At 37.1% G+C, this 18715-nt stretch overlaps 1 protein-coding gene across 5 annotated transcripts in view; it reads left to right on the top strand.

The window, feature by feature from the left end:
• RSPO2 (R-spondin 2) overlaps nt 1-18715 on the top strand; it is a 148619-nt gene that overhangs the window by 66632 nt on the left and 63272 nt on the right. For all 5 annotated transcript variants that reach the window (XM_004457533.4, XM_004457534.4, XM_058275911.2 and 2 more), the window contains one exon: nt 1777-1965. In XM_004457533.4, coding sequence (XP_004457590.1) covers nt 1777-1965 — 189 coding nt within the window. The remainder of the gene's footprint in view (nt 1-1776; nt 1966-18715) is intronic.

The raw sequence follows: 18715 nt of genomic DNA, 5'->3' as shown, positions 1-18715 counted from the left end.
TTCTTTCACTGTTTTTGCAGAGGGTATCTTCAAGTTTTATTTTAGCAAGTATATTTAACTTAGAAACCCTTAATCTATCTTGGTTCTCCTCATTCATATAGAAATTTAAATGATTTATGTTTGGCTTCCCCACACTCTTCCATATTATTGCTGTTGAGTATTAAGTATTTATTGATTTTTTTACCCTAAACATTAAATCATTTTTGTTTTAAAAAACTATACTCTTACCGATATACCATCATATTTATCAGTTGGTTTGATAAATGCTTATTGCATTCTACTTCCTTTTGGGTTTCATTTTTTTCCTACAATATACAGTTTACTAATTGTTTTTGTGAATGTTTTGCTAAGTTCCTTTCCTTAAGTTTGCCTAAAAATTTTTTTTCTTATTCCTCAACTGTAACTTAACTGTTTGTAGAATTATAGTTTAATAATTATTTTCCCTCAGTGTGTTGAAGATAGTATTCCACCATCTAGCACTTATTATTTCTGATGAAAAATCTGCTGTCAGTTAAGTTTTTATTCTTTGCAGGTAGTCTACTGTTTCTCTCTGGTTTGGCTTTGTACTTTATTTTAAATATGCTGTGTCTAGATGGAGATTTGTTTTTCATCTAAGAACTCATCATTCTTTAATTCTGGAAACTAATTTTCCATCATCTTTCTGAATGTTATATACTCATTCTCTGTATTCTCTCCTTCTGGAATCCCTATTAATCACATATTGGAACTTTTTCACTTTTTTCTTACATGGTTCTTACCCTTATAATGTTTTCATTTTTTAATCTTTTTTATGCTGTAGTTCTTTAAATTTGATTTACAGCTACCTCATTCTCTTCAGCAGTATTTAGTCTATTATTCAATTTGTCCATAGAAATTTTTTTCATTTTTAGAATTTTAATTTCTCACTTGTACATTTTTATACATTCTTGCTTCTCTCCAGGTGATTTCTAGTCCTTCCTTTATCTTTCCATATAGCCTAAATATACTCATTTAAAAGGCTTTTTCCAGTAGTTCTCTTATTTCTGGTTCTTCAGTTGTAAATTCTGCCTTTTCCTGAAACAGATGACTCTTCCTTTTGGAGGTTTGCTTCCTTGTGTGACCTGTTCATATTTGCTGTTAAGGTGGTAGTCGATGAAAGTTACAGGTCTCAAAATTGTAGAAAATTTCTAGAGTGTAGTCTCTTATTTTATTCCTTGTGGGTTTTCTTGGGTCTTGATAAGTTTTTATGCTAATTTCTTGACATCTTCCAATATTGATCATTTGAATTTGGATCCTATGCTTGAATGTATTACGGGCTCAGGGGTCTTATTCCTCACGGGTATGTTTCTCTTCTTCTGGACTCACTCCCACCACACCCCCAATCCAGGATTGTAATCTTCTTCTCCGGCTGGTTTGGATGGTGGTGATGGTGTTTTAGTACTTATTTCATAGGCAGAACAGCCTTTACAACTCCTGTCTACATGAAGGGAGCTAGTTTCTGTTCTTTACATGCATATGTCTTGGCCTGGATCAGAATTCTGCCATAAGGTCTGCCCCTGTCTGGTCCAAACATTCCCAAGAGCCATTTAGTTTCAGTTTGGGCTTCAAATCTGCCTCTACTTTGCTCTTTGTTTGTAAGCTGGGTTGGGTATTCACCTTTCTTTTTTGGTATATTTTGTTGAATACTTCTATGTCATTAGAGTAGAAGGATAAGAATTATTTTCCCTCTCAATATGTATTGACCAGAAGTCTGATCATATTCATATTTAACATGTTTTGTGTTTGTTTCTTTTACAGCTAGTTATGTATCAAATCCCATTTGCAAGGGTTGTTTGTCTTGTTCAAAGGACAATGGATGTAGCCGATGTCAGCAGAAGTTGTTCTTCTTTCTTCGAAGAGAAGGGATGCGTCAGTATGGAGAGTGCCTGCATTCCTGCCCATCAGGATACTATGGACACCGAGCGCCAGATATGAACAGATGTGCAAGTGAGCAGTTGTTTTGTGGATCCTATTTTATGTGTGCAATTTAGGGATGAGCTAAGCTGAAATTTTTGACTGAAGAAATAAGGTGTTATCGCAATATGCCACAGAAATAGTCTAAGCTCAAATTTTTAAAAAATTGAATGGGGTGATATAAGAGGACTTCTACTTTATTTTTTGTATAGAAGTATATCACATACCCCCACCCCCACCCCCACTTTTTTTTTTAGGTTACCAAAGTATTTTTCTTAAGAAGGATCACTAAAACAAGCTTGTTAGGCCGATCTTTGTAAGGTATACTTACACATCATTTACAAGAGAAGAAGGAATTTAAATACCTGTATATTGGGAATATTCTCTCTAGTTTACCACAGTTTCTCCAGCTTATTTTCCTCTTTTACCTGAATTTGTAATACCTGCCTTAGTCTAATCTGTAATTTAATACATGCATTCTAGGGTTCTTTAAAATAACTTACTAATAACTCTGTTTATTTCATTTATTTTAAGGTATTGTCAGTTCTAAATTTAATAGCGATTTAAAAATAGCATTCTCTTCATGAGAAATTGGTACATCTTTCATCTTTTAATCCAAAGAAACATTTACAGAATGATTTTCACTTTATAGTGTAACAATAGAAATTGAGGTTAAAAAATAATGTGATATCAAAGGAATATTCTCAAGGAGCTCAAATTTTAAGAGATAGAGGGAGATAAATGGAATATGCATTGAAATGACCAATGAGTAAGCAATATAATCAAAATTTAATACACTAAGTGCAACCAGTGTGTTATAAGAGTGATGTAATTATGTCTCATTAACATACTCTGTACAAGACTATTAATTCACATGAGAAGGTCTTTAGATTTGAATCATCTAGGGAAAAAATATTTTGTAAGGAGACAGAACCAGTGGTGGGGTGGTGGGGAGAGGTTAAGTAGATTCTAAAAAGAAGAAACCATGTATGTGTTTTTTTAAAAAAAAAAAAAAAAGAGTGTTTGGGGAACAAAAAGTCTCACCTGGAAGTGCTATTGGCATTTTGGTGAGACAATTCTCTGTTACATGGGACTTGCCCTACATTGCTGGATAGTCACCATCCTTGGTCCTGTCCATTAAATGCCCTTTTTGCCCTCTTATCTCTGAGACAAACACAGATGTCTGAAACATTTTCAAATGTCTCTTAGGGGAGTGGTCCCATCTTGACTGAGAATCATTGAGTAGCATGTATTTAGGGGAAGGAATGCCTAAGAAGTCTAGGTACTATCTGAGGTTTTTAAGTAGGCAGTTGACAAAGAAGTTGTGCTATTTAAAATAATTCTAACAGAAGTGAGGGAGATCAGTTGGAGAAGGATAGAAAGTAGAGAAATGCTATTAAAACAATCACAGATTAAAAATAATGTCTGGTCTAAAGTTTGTGGGTAATAAGTTCTTGAGGCTTTTAAAATAGAATCAGTGGGTCTTGCTAACTAATTGCACAGGGAGGAGAGAGAATCAAACCTTATCCTGAACTTTCTAGCTAAGGTGACTACCTGGATAGTTTTGCCATTAGCAGAGATTGAAATATATAAGTTTAGATAAAATTCGGATCTCCCTACATTTTGTGGGATTGTTTGGATTAATAGCAAGAGGGAAACAAATCACAAAAAGTTTCACTAGACTGACTGGTTTTTGCAAACACAGACTGTGTCCTGAAGGTGTATTATTTGGGCTAGCTAGTTGTTATTATTATTATTATTATCATCATCATCATCATCTTTGTGAGCAGTTGTGAATTTACAAAACAATCATGAAAATGTGCAGAATTCTCATACAAGACCCCTCCACCAACACCTTACATTGTTGTGGGACATTTGTTACAGATTATGAGAGAACATCATCAGAATATTACTCTTAACTAGGGTCTATAGTGCACATTTGGTATATTTTTTCCATAACCCCTATTATTAGCACAGTACTTCTTTAACATTGATTCAAGAATATTACAGCATTATTAACTGTAGTCCTTAGGATACATTACTTGTATTTTCCCCATGCATATATATTCTTACCACTTTGTAATAGTGATGTATGTTTGTTCTAGTTCATAGAAGAACACTCTTCTATTTGTACTATTAACCACAATTCTTATCCACCTCTGAGTTCACTGTTACTTAGTCCCTAGATTATTTTCTGGCTTTCTTTCAATTGACATTTACATTCCTAGAGTATCCCTTTCATCCACAATCCCATTTATAAACCTACTGTTTTAGTTATACCTACTATAATGTGTTACCATCAACTCTGTCCATTTCCACACTTTTACAGCCAAGCTAATTAAAAATTCTACATACATTAAGCATCAGTATCCCTTTTCAGCCCTCCTCCTAGCTCCTAGTAATCTATACTCTAGGTTTAACTCTGTATTTATTCTTTGTATATAATTCATATTAGTGAGACCATACAATATTTATCCTTTTGTGTCTGACTTATTTCACTAAGCATAATGTTCTCAAGATTCATCCATGTTATCATATGTGTCCTAATTTCTTCTTATAGCAGCATAGTATTCCATTGTATGGAATCTACCACATTTAAATCTATAAAATCTACCACATTTTATTAATCCACTCATTGGTCAGTGAGCACTTGGGTTATTTCCATCTTTTGGCAATTATGAATAATGCTGCTATAAACATTGGTGTTCAAATGTCTGTTCACATCACAGTTTTCAGTTCTTCTGGATATATTCCTAGTAGAGAGATTGCCAAATCATACAGTGGTTTTTTTTTTAGCTTCCTGAGGAATGCCAAATTGTTTTCCACAGAGGCTGCACCATTTTACATTCCACCAACAGTGAAGGAGTGTTCCTATTTTCCACATCTTCTCCAGCATTTACTGTTTTCTGTTATTTTAATAATGACCATTCTATGCAATGTGAGATGATATATCATTGTCATTTCGACTTGCATTTCCCTGATAGCTAGTGATATTGAACACTTCCTCATGTTTTTTTTGTTTGTTTGTTTGTTTTTTTTACCGTTTGTATCTCCTCTTTGGAGAAATGTCTGTTTAAATCTTTTGCCCATTCTAAAAATTGAATTGCTTGCTTTTTTATTGTTAAGTTGTATGACTTCTTTACATAGCATGGAAATCAAACCCTTACTGGATATGTGGTTTCCAAGTATTTTCTTCCATTTGAGTAGGCTACCTTTTCACCTTCTTGACAAAATCTGTTGAATCACAAAAGTGCTTTAAGTGTGAAGAGGTCCCATTTATCCATTTTTTCTTTTGTTCCTCATGCTTTCAGGTAAGGTTTAAGAATCTACCACCTATTAACAGGTCTTAAAGATGTTTCCTTACATTATCTTCAAGGAGTTTTATATTTAGGTCTTTGATCCATTTTGAGTTAATTTTTATATAAGGTGTGAGAAAGGGGTCTTCTTTCTTTCTTTTGGCTGTGGATATCCAGTTTTCCCAGCACCACTTGTTGAATAGACTGTTCTGGCCCACCTGGGTGGGTTTGCCAACCTTGTCAAAAATCACTTGATCCTAGATATGAGGGTCCATTTCTGAACCATTAACTTGGTTCCATTGGTCTGTCTGTTTATCTTTATGCCAGTACCGTGCTGTTTAACCACTGTTGCTAGGTAATATGATTTAATGTTTGGAAGTGAGAGTCCTCTAACTTTGTTCTTCCCTTTTAAGATATTTCTGGCTATTCGGGGCCCCTTACCTGTACATATAAATTTGGTAAATGTGTTGTCCATTTCTTTTGAAAAAGCTATTGGAATTTTTATCCAAATTGCATTGAATCTATATACACTAATTTGGGTAAAATTGACATTTTAACAATATTTAGTCTTCCAATCCTTGAACACAGCATGTTTTTCCATTTATTTAGTTCTTCTTTTAGCAATGCATTGTAGTTTTCTGAATAAAACTGCTTTATGTCCTTGGTTAAGTTTAGTCCTATACGTGTGATTCTTTCAGTAACTATTGTAAATGGAATTTTTTCCTGACTTCCTTTTCAGATAACTCATTACTAGCGTATAGAAACACTATTCATTTTTGCATATTAATCTTGTACCCTGCACTCTGATGAACTTGTTTATGAGCTCTAGCAGCTTTGTTGTAGATTTTTTGGGATTTTGTTAAAATTATTAAAATCTGCTTTGTTACCCAACATATGCTCTATCCTGGAGAAAGATCCATAAGTACATATTCCTCTGTTTTGGGATACAATGTTCTGCATATGTCTATTAGGTTTAGTTCATTTATCATATTATTCAAGCTCTGTTTCTTGTTCCTCTGCCCAGATGTTCTATCCAATGATAAGAGTGGTGTATTGAAGTCTCCAACTATTATTGTAGAGACATCTATTTCTGCTTTCAGTTTTGCCAGTGTTTGCCTCATGTGATTTTGGACCTGCTGGTTAGGTGCATATACATTTATGATATTTCTTCCTGGTGAATTGCCCCTTTTATTAATACACAATGTCCTTCTTTGTCTCTACTAACAACTTTTCTTTTAAAGTCTCTGTCATTTGACATAAGTATAACTACTTCAGCTTTTTTTGTTGTTGTTGTTACTGTATATGTGGAATGTGTTTTCCCATGGACTAGCTCGTAATTTGCCACTGTTTATCAGATCTAAGTTGAATTGTCCCAGGTAAACTGGGATGGACAGTCACCTTAGCAATACCTCAGAGTTTATGCCTGGATGGGGTCTTCCTAAGAGATATACTCCCAGGCAGGGGTTAATAACCATGTTTTGCCAAAGTTGATCCTTTTTTCCATTAGTGGGGAGGAGAGCCATGATTTTAAATCAATCTTGTAAAGAGAATCTATGAGTGAGAATGGGTCGCTATGGTTTTACTTATTGTAAAGTGAATATAATCAATGTTGTAGTTTACTGACCTAATGGAAATCATTACTTATTTGGTAAAAAAGGGAAATTCTTATTAGCAAGTCTCTTTGTTTTTTTTTGTTTGTTTGTTTTTAAAGATTTATTTTTAATTTATTTCTCTCCCCTTCCCTGCTCCAGTTGTCTGTTCTCTGTGTCCATTCGCTGTGTGTTCTTCTGTGTCCGCTTCTATTCTTGTCAGTGGCACTGGGAATCTGTGTCTCTTTTTGTTGCGTCATCTTGCTGTGTCAGCTCTCCGTGTTTGCGGTGCCACTCCTGGGCAGGCTGAACTTTTTTTCTCGTTGGGCAACTCACCTTATGATGCACACTCCTTGCGTGTGGGGCTCCACTATCTGGGGGACACCCCTGCGTGGCATGGCACTCCTTGTGCACATCAGCACTGCACATGGGCCAGCTCCACAAGGACCAAGGAGGCCCTGGGTTTGAACTGTGGACCTCCCATGTGGTAGGCGGATGCTCTATCCACTGAGCCAAGTCTGCTTCCCAGCAAATCTCATTGAAGCAAAGTGAAAATGGAAAGTAATTTCTTAATTCTCAGAATTTGACTTTGGATTATCATGTTGGTATAGAGTATTTGATTTGGGGAATGTCGAGCTTGAGGTGGCATGAGACATTCAAGTAAAGAAGTCTAATGAGCAGTTGGATGTAAAAGTCTGGATCCCTCAAAAGGTGTCTGAAATGAGTCACAGGTAGGAGAAGGAGAATATAGACTGAGGGGTATAAAAGTTCTTAGGACTGAATCCTGAGGACTGCTTACATTTAATATCAAGCAAAGAAAAATCTGTGGAGTAGGCTAGGACTGAGTCACCACGAAAATGGAAAGAAAACTAGGTATGTCCCAGAAGCAGAAGCAGGAAGGCTCAAGAAGGAGCAAGTGGTGTTTGTCAGAGTTGCACTGTTTAAACAATAGAGCTCTTGACCTTATTGGGAGTTGGTTCATTGCATGCTTGGGACACTATCCTAATTGTTACTGTGGAGTGTGTGGGGGAAGTAGCTACAGTGATTGTAGGCACTCTATTTCTCTTCTTTACCTGTACTACTAAGCGTATTGAAAAAGAATATCTGATATCTGAAAGGCTCATGGACTGAGAAGTCAGGGTATGTATGTATATAAGATGTAAGGAGATTTGGGTAGGGAAGAACAAGTTGAGGTGGCAAGAGGGGGAGATAATTAAGGGAACAAAATCACTGAAGAGACAGAAGGGAAATAGGATCCAAAGCATAGTTGGGAAAATTAACCCCTGAAAAGAACTTAATCAACAATCTGTATAATTCTCTATCTCATGTCAGTCATGGTTTTGAGTCATATACCAGGAAAATATCAGAAATATGCTGAAATTAAGGAAAAAGGATGAGTAAACTTTTTTAAACCTCAAAATTTATGTATAAGGAAATAATACAAATAATTTTGTCTGAGACAGTTTATATTTTTTAATCATTTGTAAACAAAAATTACAGATATGTGGTATTTTGTAATTCTATGTTCAGTAACTTTGCTCCTGTTTTAATTATTTCTCCTGCATTTTATGATTCTGATTCTCCTTTGGCACTTTGTGAAAAAAGTGTTTAGGCTATAAGAATGGTATAGCTTATATGTTTAAAATTAAGTGATATGGGTTTAAAAACTAGTAATTATGAACATGTAAGAAAATCCATGGTTAGATATAACCACCCCTTAATTTGTGAACCAAGATCAATGTTTAGGTGTTTGTGAAGAAGTGCGATATGTCAAGTGTGAGTGCCTTTAGGAACACCTCTACCATCTGAATAATGTAATTTAGTGAAGCATTTAAAAAATGGTCTGGATATTTCAAATGATCAGAAAGATACTAAAAATGTTTTTTTTAAAAAAGATTTAATTATTTATTTCTCTCCCCTCCCCCCCCCGTTGTCTGTTCTCTGTGTCTGTTTGCTGCATCGTCTTTGTCTGCTTCTGTTGTTGTCAGCAGCACGAGAATCTGTGTTTCTTTTTGCTGCGTCATCTTGTTGTATCATTTTCTCTGTGTGGGCGGCGCCATTCTTAGGCAGGCTGCACTTTCTTTGGCGCTGGGCGGCTCTCCTTAGAGGGTGCACTCCTTGTGCTTGGGGATTCCCTACGTGGGGGACACCCCTGCGTGGCATGGCACTCCTTGCTTGCATCAGCACTGCCCGTGGGCCAGCTCCACATGGGTCAAGGAGGCCCGGGGTTTGAACCGCGGACCTCCCATGTGGTAGACGGACGCCCTAACCACTGGGCCAAGTCCACCGCCAACATGTTTTTAACAAAATCCAGACAATTGTATGCTAAAAATGAGGGGACTTGTATATAATTATTCTGAGTACCAAAAATTTTGTATGTTGTGTGTTTAAAAATTTGTAATGATGTAGATTTCTAACAAATATGTTGGTGTAATTTCAGTATTTGTGGGATTACAGGAAAAGTAAAAAATTAAAAATATCTTCTTTAGAAGATAAAAATGAACTGAATGAAGACACAATTGCATTGCATATGAGACTGGTATAGAATGAGATGACAGTGCTATGCAGTACCTTTCTGTAAAGTGCTGCTAAAACACTGCAGAGGAACAGGATTAGGTGTGGTATAGAATTATAAAAGGAATCAGAGAAGTGAGGAGTTATCAGTCAGGCAGAACAGCTGTGAAGGATTTTACAGCTCTTGTGGGACTTAGCTGTACTCTTCTCTGACTTCATAATTGAGCCTGGCTGGCTGGATAGGGAGGAGTTGGGCAGTCCAGGTACTGAGGAATGGATGAGCATGAAATATGAGGCGGCCAATAATGAGACCTTGATAGGAGGCTGGGCTATAATAAATGATTGATGTTCCACCAACCAAAGTAAGAGGATTCAAAATTACATAGTTCAGGGACTGTATTCTGATTATACTCAAAAGAAATCAGAAATATTTAAATCAAGTCTTGTGTGAGGTCATTTTACTTTTGATCTTTAGCAAAGTAGCATATGGATTTGGACTACATTTAAGGAGCCTATCATATTCTTTATTTTGGAATATGGGCAGTGCTAGTATGGAGGAAGCCTGATGAAGAAGTCACCTGCCTGATTTTCTTAATACTGTTCGCAGGTATGTATCACAAAAGGGAGGAGAGAGCTATACTATAATCTGGGAGATGGTTTAGGCTACTTACAAAGCTACCTTTAGCAGACATTTAAAGCTTGCTTTGTATGTAGTAGGGAGGGGGAATGTGTGCTTTTAGAGAAACAGGATAGAGCACAGTGTGCTAACTGTGATGGCAGTGCACTTTGAGTGCTCTGAGAATGCATAGAAATTGGCTGACCTGCACCTGGGGTGGGTGGGTCTCAAGACTTCCTGGAGAATATGTTACCTGAAACAATCTCGAAGGAGGGGGGGGGAAATTAATAAGAGGAAGAGTGACAAGGGCATTCATAAGAGAGAGTAAGTTAGGAGGTGGAGCATAGAGTTTGGGGAATGGAATCTTGGACAATGAGGATGAAGCATTCTTAAGATGGGAAGACACAATTTTTCTTCTCATTTTAGAATGTCATTTGGTGGCAATAGAGACAGCTTGGAGAGTGGGTCAGACTGGAGACATGGAGACCAATTAGGAGGCTCTTGGATAATCCCAGGGTACAAATGAGGACTTGAACCTTTGAAATGGAGAAGAAGAGAGTCAAGACTTTAAGGAGGTAGAATTAGCATAAGATGGTGACTAATTGGGCACATAGATAGCAGAGAGGGAAGAGTCCAAGATAACTCTGTGGTTTCTGTGAGTTTAAAATACTAGTGATGTTCACTGGGAAGTAATACAAAGGTGAAATAAGTTTAGGCTTATTTACTGTTATTATTTTTTTTTAAGATTTATTATTTATTTCTCACCCCGCTCCTACCATTGTCTGCTCTCTGTGTCCATTTGCTCTGTGTTCTTCTGTGTCCACTTGCATTCTCGGTGGCACTGGGAATCTGTGTCTCTTTTTGTTGCATTGTCTTGCTGCATCAGTTCTCCATGTGTGCGGTGCCACTCCTGGGTGGGCTGCACTTTTTTTTTTTTGCTTGGGGCAGCTCAGTATAGGACACACTTTTTTCACGTGGGGCACCCCTATGCGGGGGATACACCCCACGTGGCAGGGCAATTCCTTGTGCATGGCAATTCCATGCATGGGCCAGCTCACCACATGGGCCAGAAGGCCTTGGGTTTGAACCGTGGGCCTTCCATATGGTAGGTGGATGCTCTATCAGTTGAGCCATATCCACTTCCCTGGTTTTGGTTTCGATTGACAGTGAATGGAGCTCAGATTTAGAACCTGATTGCTTCTTGGCCTTTTGGCTAAGATTAAGTGTAGGTTTAGAAACTGAGATTGAAGCCACACTGTCAGGTAGAGATGTACAGTCCAGAATTTAGATGTCTGAGTCGATTTTAGATAAATTCCGGGTAAGGTCCCTTTGCCATTCTGTCATACCTTACATCTCCTGATAATACCTATCATAGATGTAGATATTTCAGGAATATTTATTATGTTTAAATGCTTACCAGGCTATTAATGTATAGAAACACCTCGTTCTGGTGGGAAAGAAACTTCTGTGTAATGTTTTTATGATAAACTAGTAACCTTCAGGAGTCCTTCAAGCAGAGACTCATATTTTGGTAAAATTATTTCCCCTTCAAAATTAATGAAAAATTTAAAAGTCACCCTACATAAACTTGTGGAGCTTGACATTTGTGTGATGTGCCCCTTGCCACCCCTTTATTTTGCCCGTGCTGCTGCTTGGGAATGACTTTTTCTCTCCTACCCTGGATCATACGTTCTTGTCTGCCATGTTAGCACTTGCCAATTATTGACACATACCCTTGAAACTTCTTCATCCTAGAGTGAGGTCATTCTCACCCTGGAGTTTGTATCAGAAGCACCTGTTAAACCACAGATTGCTGGGACCCACCCCTAGAGTTTATGATTTAGTGAATCTGAGGTGGAGCCCAGGGACTTGCATTTTTAAAAAGTTCCAGCTGAGGCTGACGCTGCTGGCTCGGAGACTATTCTTTGAAAATCACTACTAATGTGCTATGAATATGTCATCTCCATCTGCATTTGAAGCATCTCACCCCTAATTATGGAATACTTTGTATTTAGGAAAAGACAATGTTTAGTGCCCCTAAACCTATGAGGATCTTGGACATAAACCTTTTATGGACTCTCCTGAGCTGATGACAGTAGAATAAACTGGCCTTCAAGACAGGTGTCTCCTTCCCTCACTCCCAAATACTTTCTCCTATCTTTTCTTTCTTCTCTAAGATTCCCACTCTTTAATGGGTTCAGGTACATATAGTACTTGAATTTATAATTGTGCCCTGGTATCTTGGAAACTTATTTATTTATTTTTATTTCGTTCATAACATCCTGACAAAAAATTCTCATTAAAACATAGCTTTTACATGACAAGAAGCTTTTTTTTTTGGCATTTTATTTTATTTTATTTTTTATTTTTTTTATTGACTTTGTAATAATATTACATTAAAAATATATATGTGAGGTCCCATTCAACCCCACCTCCCCACCCCCCCACCCCCCCTCTCCCCCCCCAACAACACTCGTTCCCATCATCATGACACATCCATTGGATTTGGTAAGTACATCTTTGGGTACCTCTGCACCTCATAGACAATGGTTCACATCATGGCCCATACTCTCCTCCATTCCATCCAGTGGGCCCTGTGAGGATTTACAATGTCCGGTGATTACCTCTGAAGCACCATCCAGGGCAGCTCCATGTCCCAAAGACGCCTCCACCTCTCATCTCTTCCTGCCTTTCCCCATACCCATTGTCCACCATGTCCACTTTTCCCAATCCAATGCCAATGACAAGAAGCATTTTAAACTTTTATTTTATCCTGCACTTTAAAAGGAAGGGCAGGAGAATGTTGCGGTGAAAGATAGGGATGATGGCAAACTGCTCAGGCAGAGAGAGCCCTCCTCATCCCGCCATCCACAGCTGGCTCCTGAAGTAGGGTCAGTGGGGTGTCCTGCCTTGGATGATGGGTGACTCACATCATCTCTGAGCCCCACTGTCCTCATCTGTAAAAATTAGGAGAGACTCCAGATCTCTGCTCTAACATTGTGTGATTTGAAGCCCACCTCCAGGGCTTACTGCCTCTTGACCCTCCAGACCAGACCCCCTCTCCTCACCCTCCTGGTGGGAATGGCTTTCCTAATTCTGTTCTTGGTCACTAGGACCCTATCAGTCACTTCTTTTTATGAACTGTTCCTCCGCCTAGTGTCAGTTCTAGACAAGGCTATAGTTCTTGAAGATGAACTATAGAAGGTGGAGAAGTAAGTAGCATTAGTGTTTTTTAGATCTTCATTAACCCTATGAGATAGGTAAACATTTACATTTTACATTTGAAAAAACAAGCTCAGCAGGGTTCAGAGACCTACCCAAAGAAACCTAATATGATGCAGGGCTCAGAATGGAATCCAGTATTCTCTCTGACTCTAATTCCCCTGGTTTTCTTTAAAACTCCATGCTGCTTCCCTTGGGGCAAACAAAATAAAAGCACATTATTGAATAAGTTTTAGAATCTGTTTTATTTATGGGGCATTGGGGGGGGGGGGGGGTTGGAGTGGGCACAGTTTGAAAGAGCATTTTCCTGTTCTGGTTTCTTCCCCAGAAGAGGGATCTTGCCCTTCAGTCCATTCTGCAGAAGTCACTTGGTTGGTTAATGGACTACCGCCAGCTGGAAGAAGCTCATTTCCCTGGAGTGGTTTTACATCAATATGTAAGAGCTGCTACCAGTCAGCCTAATGCCCTGGCCGTTCTTAGTAAGGTCAGGGATAGTTCCTGAAAGGGACTATAAGGATGGCTCTACAGTTTCCTTATCAGAAGATCATTGAGATCCCATTACATGCCGAGTCTTAATTCTTACGCTTTCTTCTGATAAAAACCCATCTGTGCAAGAAAGCTGGCTGTATTTGAATGTACCTATGTCCTGTGAATAATACAAAACATGTTCTGATTGATTTTAGTTTTGGGAGTGAATTCATCAGGGTCACAGTGAATTCACTGAGGTCAGCCAATCAAAGGTTTGGCATTTAATAGGTGCTCAATACATAGTCATTGAATGGCTGAAATACCCCAGGTGGCTTGGGTTCTCTGAAAAGGATAGGGAGGGCTCAGTGATATTAGCTGCTCTTCTTGTGTCAGATACCATGCTGCTTACTATTAACTAATAATAAAAAGCTTACTTAGCACCTTTTTCTTTTCTAAATTTTTTCACCAGCTGTATACAGTATATGCATGACTATGTGAGATAGATAAATTGAATCCTAAAAAAGTTAAATAGCTGTTCAAATCACCAGTTAGTTTATAACAGAACTGAAAATGGAATGTATGTGTAACTGACGACAACCCGTGTTCTTTGACTATATGCTTTCAAGAATGCTTTTCAATTTCATTCTAAAGAAGGATCACTGTATAAATTTGTGGAGCAAATAAACCATAATTTGAAACTAATTTTACCTTATTAAAAATTCCTATTTATTAACTACTTTTAGCATTTAAAACCATCAAAGAGAAAGACACTAATTTCTTGAGGATGGTACATTATCTTATGTGCATTGGAACAACTTGGTAAGGCCACTGTTAATCATGTGACAACCTTTTCCAATGTCTTTATTATTCTTTTAGTGTGAGCTAATGTGGCTGGTGACAAGGACAATCAGATGGTTCTTTATTATTTAAAAATATTCTAATAGAAAATAGCTCACAAGAGGCCCAATCTCTTCATTCTATAAACTGAGTTCCATAGGTAAAGATAAGCAGTAGCTTATTGTATTGTGCCTGTGATCAGTCTTAAAGAAAAGGAAGTTTTGTTCAATTGATAACCATTTTCACTAATCTACCTCTGTGTGTGTATGATCCTGCAAGCACCCTGTCAAGGATATAGAAGTTATCATAAAATAATTAAAAATTATATGCAAAGATCTGTAAGATATCTATAGAAATAATTTCACATTCTTCTTTCTCTTTCTCTTTCTCAAACAAATGTGGATGCTGAAGTTTGTAATGAAAGTACTTCCCCAAAGTTGTACAACTAGTCAGTAGCAGGGTGGGCTCAATGTCTGAGAATATGAACTCCAATGGGCTATTCTTTTCACTATACTGTTTTTTAAAAAAGAAATCATTTGTGATATAGACAAATGTATTATATAGAATTACAAGCCTGAGTATTAGAAAATCTCAAAATTCCTTTGACTTATTTTTTTATTGAAGAGATTATCAGTTTGAGTTTTTCACATCTCAAGAATTTCAAGACATTAGGTTTTACCCTTTAAAGAGGAAAACAATTGCTGTCTAAAGAGAGAAATCCCATCTTTAAAAGAACACTGATTGGAAGGAAAGCTTGGCTCTGATTTGAGTTCTGACAGTAACCAACTTTGTAACCTTAGACAAATTAACACTCTGGAATAATAACCTTCTAGTTCTCATATCTCTCATAAGTCTATAAAAACATCTCAATAAAATAATATGCCCAGTTGGCAGTTAACACTTTTAAGATTGATGTCTTAGTGACTTTATATGTATGTTACATATGATTTTCTGCCGTATTCAGTCTTTCCCTCATGCCCTTATCTCTGATTGGCTGCAATTGGGAAATATGCATTTTACTTTGTTTCCTAGAGATAAAAATGAGACGGATAAACTTCAATTTAGTATAAACTAGTATACACTGATGCCTAATTTGGAAAGGGAGCTCTTTGTAATCTAAGATGTTTTTGTTGGAAACATCATGCTATTGCATTAAAACATATAAGGTGGGCTCTAACCTGGTAAAAATAAACTTGTTATTCAGCAGAAACAGCTATTGTCATCTGTCACATCTGGCACCCATGCTAGGCACTGTGAATACAGAGTAGAATAAGATGATGTTCTGTTTTCTTCATGACATTTTCTGTTTGGTCAAATTATGTTGAACATAATTTACCAGTTGGTAAAATTGTGAGAGGAGAATTGCTGTTATGGGTATCTGAGTGCTTGGAGGTCACGGGGAGTTTTGAAGAAACTTTAAAAATAAGGAGTTCAGCATGCCCAGGGTAAAAAGTACACATGGAGATGAGGCTAGCTGGTAGGCAGCTATCTCTTCCAAGAAGGAGTCTGTGCTTCAAATCCAAGGATTTGAACTTGAACCCAGGATGAAGGGGGCCATTGAAGGATTTTTAAGATGGGAGATGACATGTTGTTTTTTTTTTTTTAAGATTATTTATCCGCCCCCCCCCTTTGCGGCTTGTTCCTTTCTTTGCTGTCTCTTCTCTGTGTCCATTCTCTGCATGTTTTTTCTGTATACTTGTCTCCCTATGTTGCATCATCTTGCTGTGCCAGCTTTCTGTGGGTGCAGGCCAGCCTGCCTTTACAAGGAGGCCCTGGGATGCGAACCCAGGGCCTCCCATATGGTAGACGGGAGCCCAGATGATTGGGCCACAGCCGCTTCCTGACATTTGATTTTGAAAGATCAAAGTGGCAGGCATCTAGCTGTAGTTGAGTCATCTTAGTTTCATCGATGTGATCTGTAGCACTGGTGTAGCTAAAACATCAAGGATTTAAGAAGTAGGCCAGATGAGGGCTATCATTAATAACTTCAGTAATGGTGTTTCTCCTGCACGCTGTAGATATTGAAATTTCTTTCCCATAGTAACAATATGGTAACTACTTTTTATGGTAGACAGTTTTAATTATATTACATAACCAACTCTAGGAGATTTAAAGGGTACTCTTTCTCCCTGTTTGATCGGGAAAATAAATGATACTAAATAGATGCCCTACGAGCCAGAATAAATATTTTCCTCTCTGTGGCAAAGATGGCAATATAATTTTCCTACTCATAACAAAATATTTTATTTTTTATTAATGGTAATAATTGTTGGAAAGCAAAAAGTCTGTTCTGTTATTTAGGAGAAGAAATTTTTTTTTTCAAGCTCATGTTGTACATTTCTTGTGGGTACAGTAGCTCTCTTGAAAGTGCCTATTATTAAATAGCTCCAGTTTGGCAGCATCTTTCTCATTTTTTAAAATTTGGTGGTTTTTTTTTTTCATTTTTTTTATTAGAGAAGTTGTGAGCTTACAAAACAATCGTGTGTAATTTGCAGAATTCTCATACATCTCCCTCCACCAAAAACTTACATTGTTGTTGAACATTTATTACAGATTATGAAAGAACATGATCAGATTATTACCACTATGTTCCCTAGAATACACTTGGTATATTTTTTTCCATACATCCCCTATTATTAACACTTCGCATTAGTATTATACATTTGTTAAAGTTCACAACATCATTTTCTTTTAAAGCAGGTGCTACCTTGAGCTCTGCTTTCCTTTTTGCAAGTAAGGCATGTACTCAGCACTTTAGTTTTTAAAATGTTTTCTCATATGTCATTTCATTTGGTCCTGACAACCCTGTGAGGGAAATAGCATTATCTCCATTTGCAGATCAGTTAACAGTTCTGAGAAGTCCACTGACTAGGCTAAGGATCTGCTGCCACTAAATAGTACAGCTGAGACTGCCGACTTTTATCATCAAAGTAGGCTGGCAGACACGACAAAGCCACCTCCTCAAATAGAGCTGGATGAATAAGTCAGACCGTAGGGCCAGGCATAGAAGTCATGAAGGTTTCAGTCAATTGCATTATTTTCTAGTTATTCTTTCTTCCTTTTTTCTCTCCAGTCAGCCCCTTTGTTCAGGAGTCAGTGAAACAGGTATTAAGAAATTAAGTGCTTATTAAAATAGGATGGGATTTTGATCTGACAAGTAATCATGAGTCTTAAAAAATTTCTCAGTGTAGTATAAAACATTGTGTAACATTTTATGTACTCTAAGTGTCTTTTAAAAATAAAAAAAATGTTAAAAAATATATAGTATAAAACATATTGAAGTAAAAGTGTTGCCTTGTTGAGATGCCAAATTCCAGCATCTTCAGATTCACTTATTGTCTTACACACACAGCCAGATGGTGTATGTAAGACATCACTATGTCTCCTCAAGCTTAAATGCTACCATTTGGTGTTTTAAAAAGGAAACCCTTTTCTATTTTCCTTTTTCCCTGAAGGTTCATCAGGGATTTCAATCATTCTTTAGCCTAAGTGTCAGCAAACTATTGCCCATGGGTAAAATATGCCCTGCCACCCTTTGGTAAGGCAATTTGGCAAAGAATATCTTTTAGATTTTAAACGGTTGGAGGAAAAAGAACAGTATTTCATGAAAATGATAGTAAATTCACATTTCAGTGTTCATAAATAAAGTTTTATTGGAAAACAGTTTTAATCACTTATATATTATTTAAATTGCTTTTTTACTAAAACAAGAGTTGAGTAGTTTAGACAGACTCTATGGACCACAAAGCCTAAAATATTTATCTGACCCTTAACAGGCAAAGTTTGCCAATCTCTGCTCTAACGTCTTCAGAGTTTGAAGGGATTAAGATTCTTCTCATTTTCCTTGGATGGGGTTGAAGGGTTTCCATTTATTTGGGTGGAGAGATCTGTGTTTTTCAACATTTGGAAAAATTTGAATAAGACTCATTCTGATGTTGATTAAACTGCTCTGGTTCCACCTTAATAAGAAAGGGTGACAAATTATCAAAAAGGAAAAGCACAAAGGGTAACCAAGATAAGGGATCTGCTACTGGCAGGAATATAAAATCTGATAGGAGACATTAATTTGGTTTATGTATTTTTCACTTTTTTTTCATTGCTATCACATTCCTTTCCTATTTTATTTTGAGGTAGTCGCCATCATCTCCTCACCCCTTAAATGGGAAAAATTATTTGAAACACCTAGCTTTATATTCCTCGCAAATGTGTTCGTTTTAAGTCATTCATTTTGAGAATGGTTC

This window comes from Dasypus novemcinctus, chromosome 14 (genome assembly GCF_030445035.2).
Source record: "Dasypus novemcinctus isolate mDasNov1 chromosome 14, mDasNov1.1.hap2, whole genome shotgun sequence".
NCBI lineage: Eukaryota > Metazoa > Chordata > Mammalia > Cingulata > Dasypodidae > Dasypus > Dasypus novemcinctus.
This window is presented reverse-complemented; position numbering and strand designations above follow the sequence as displayed.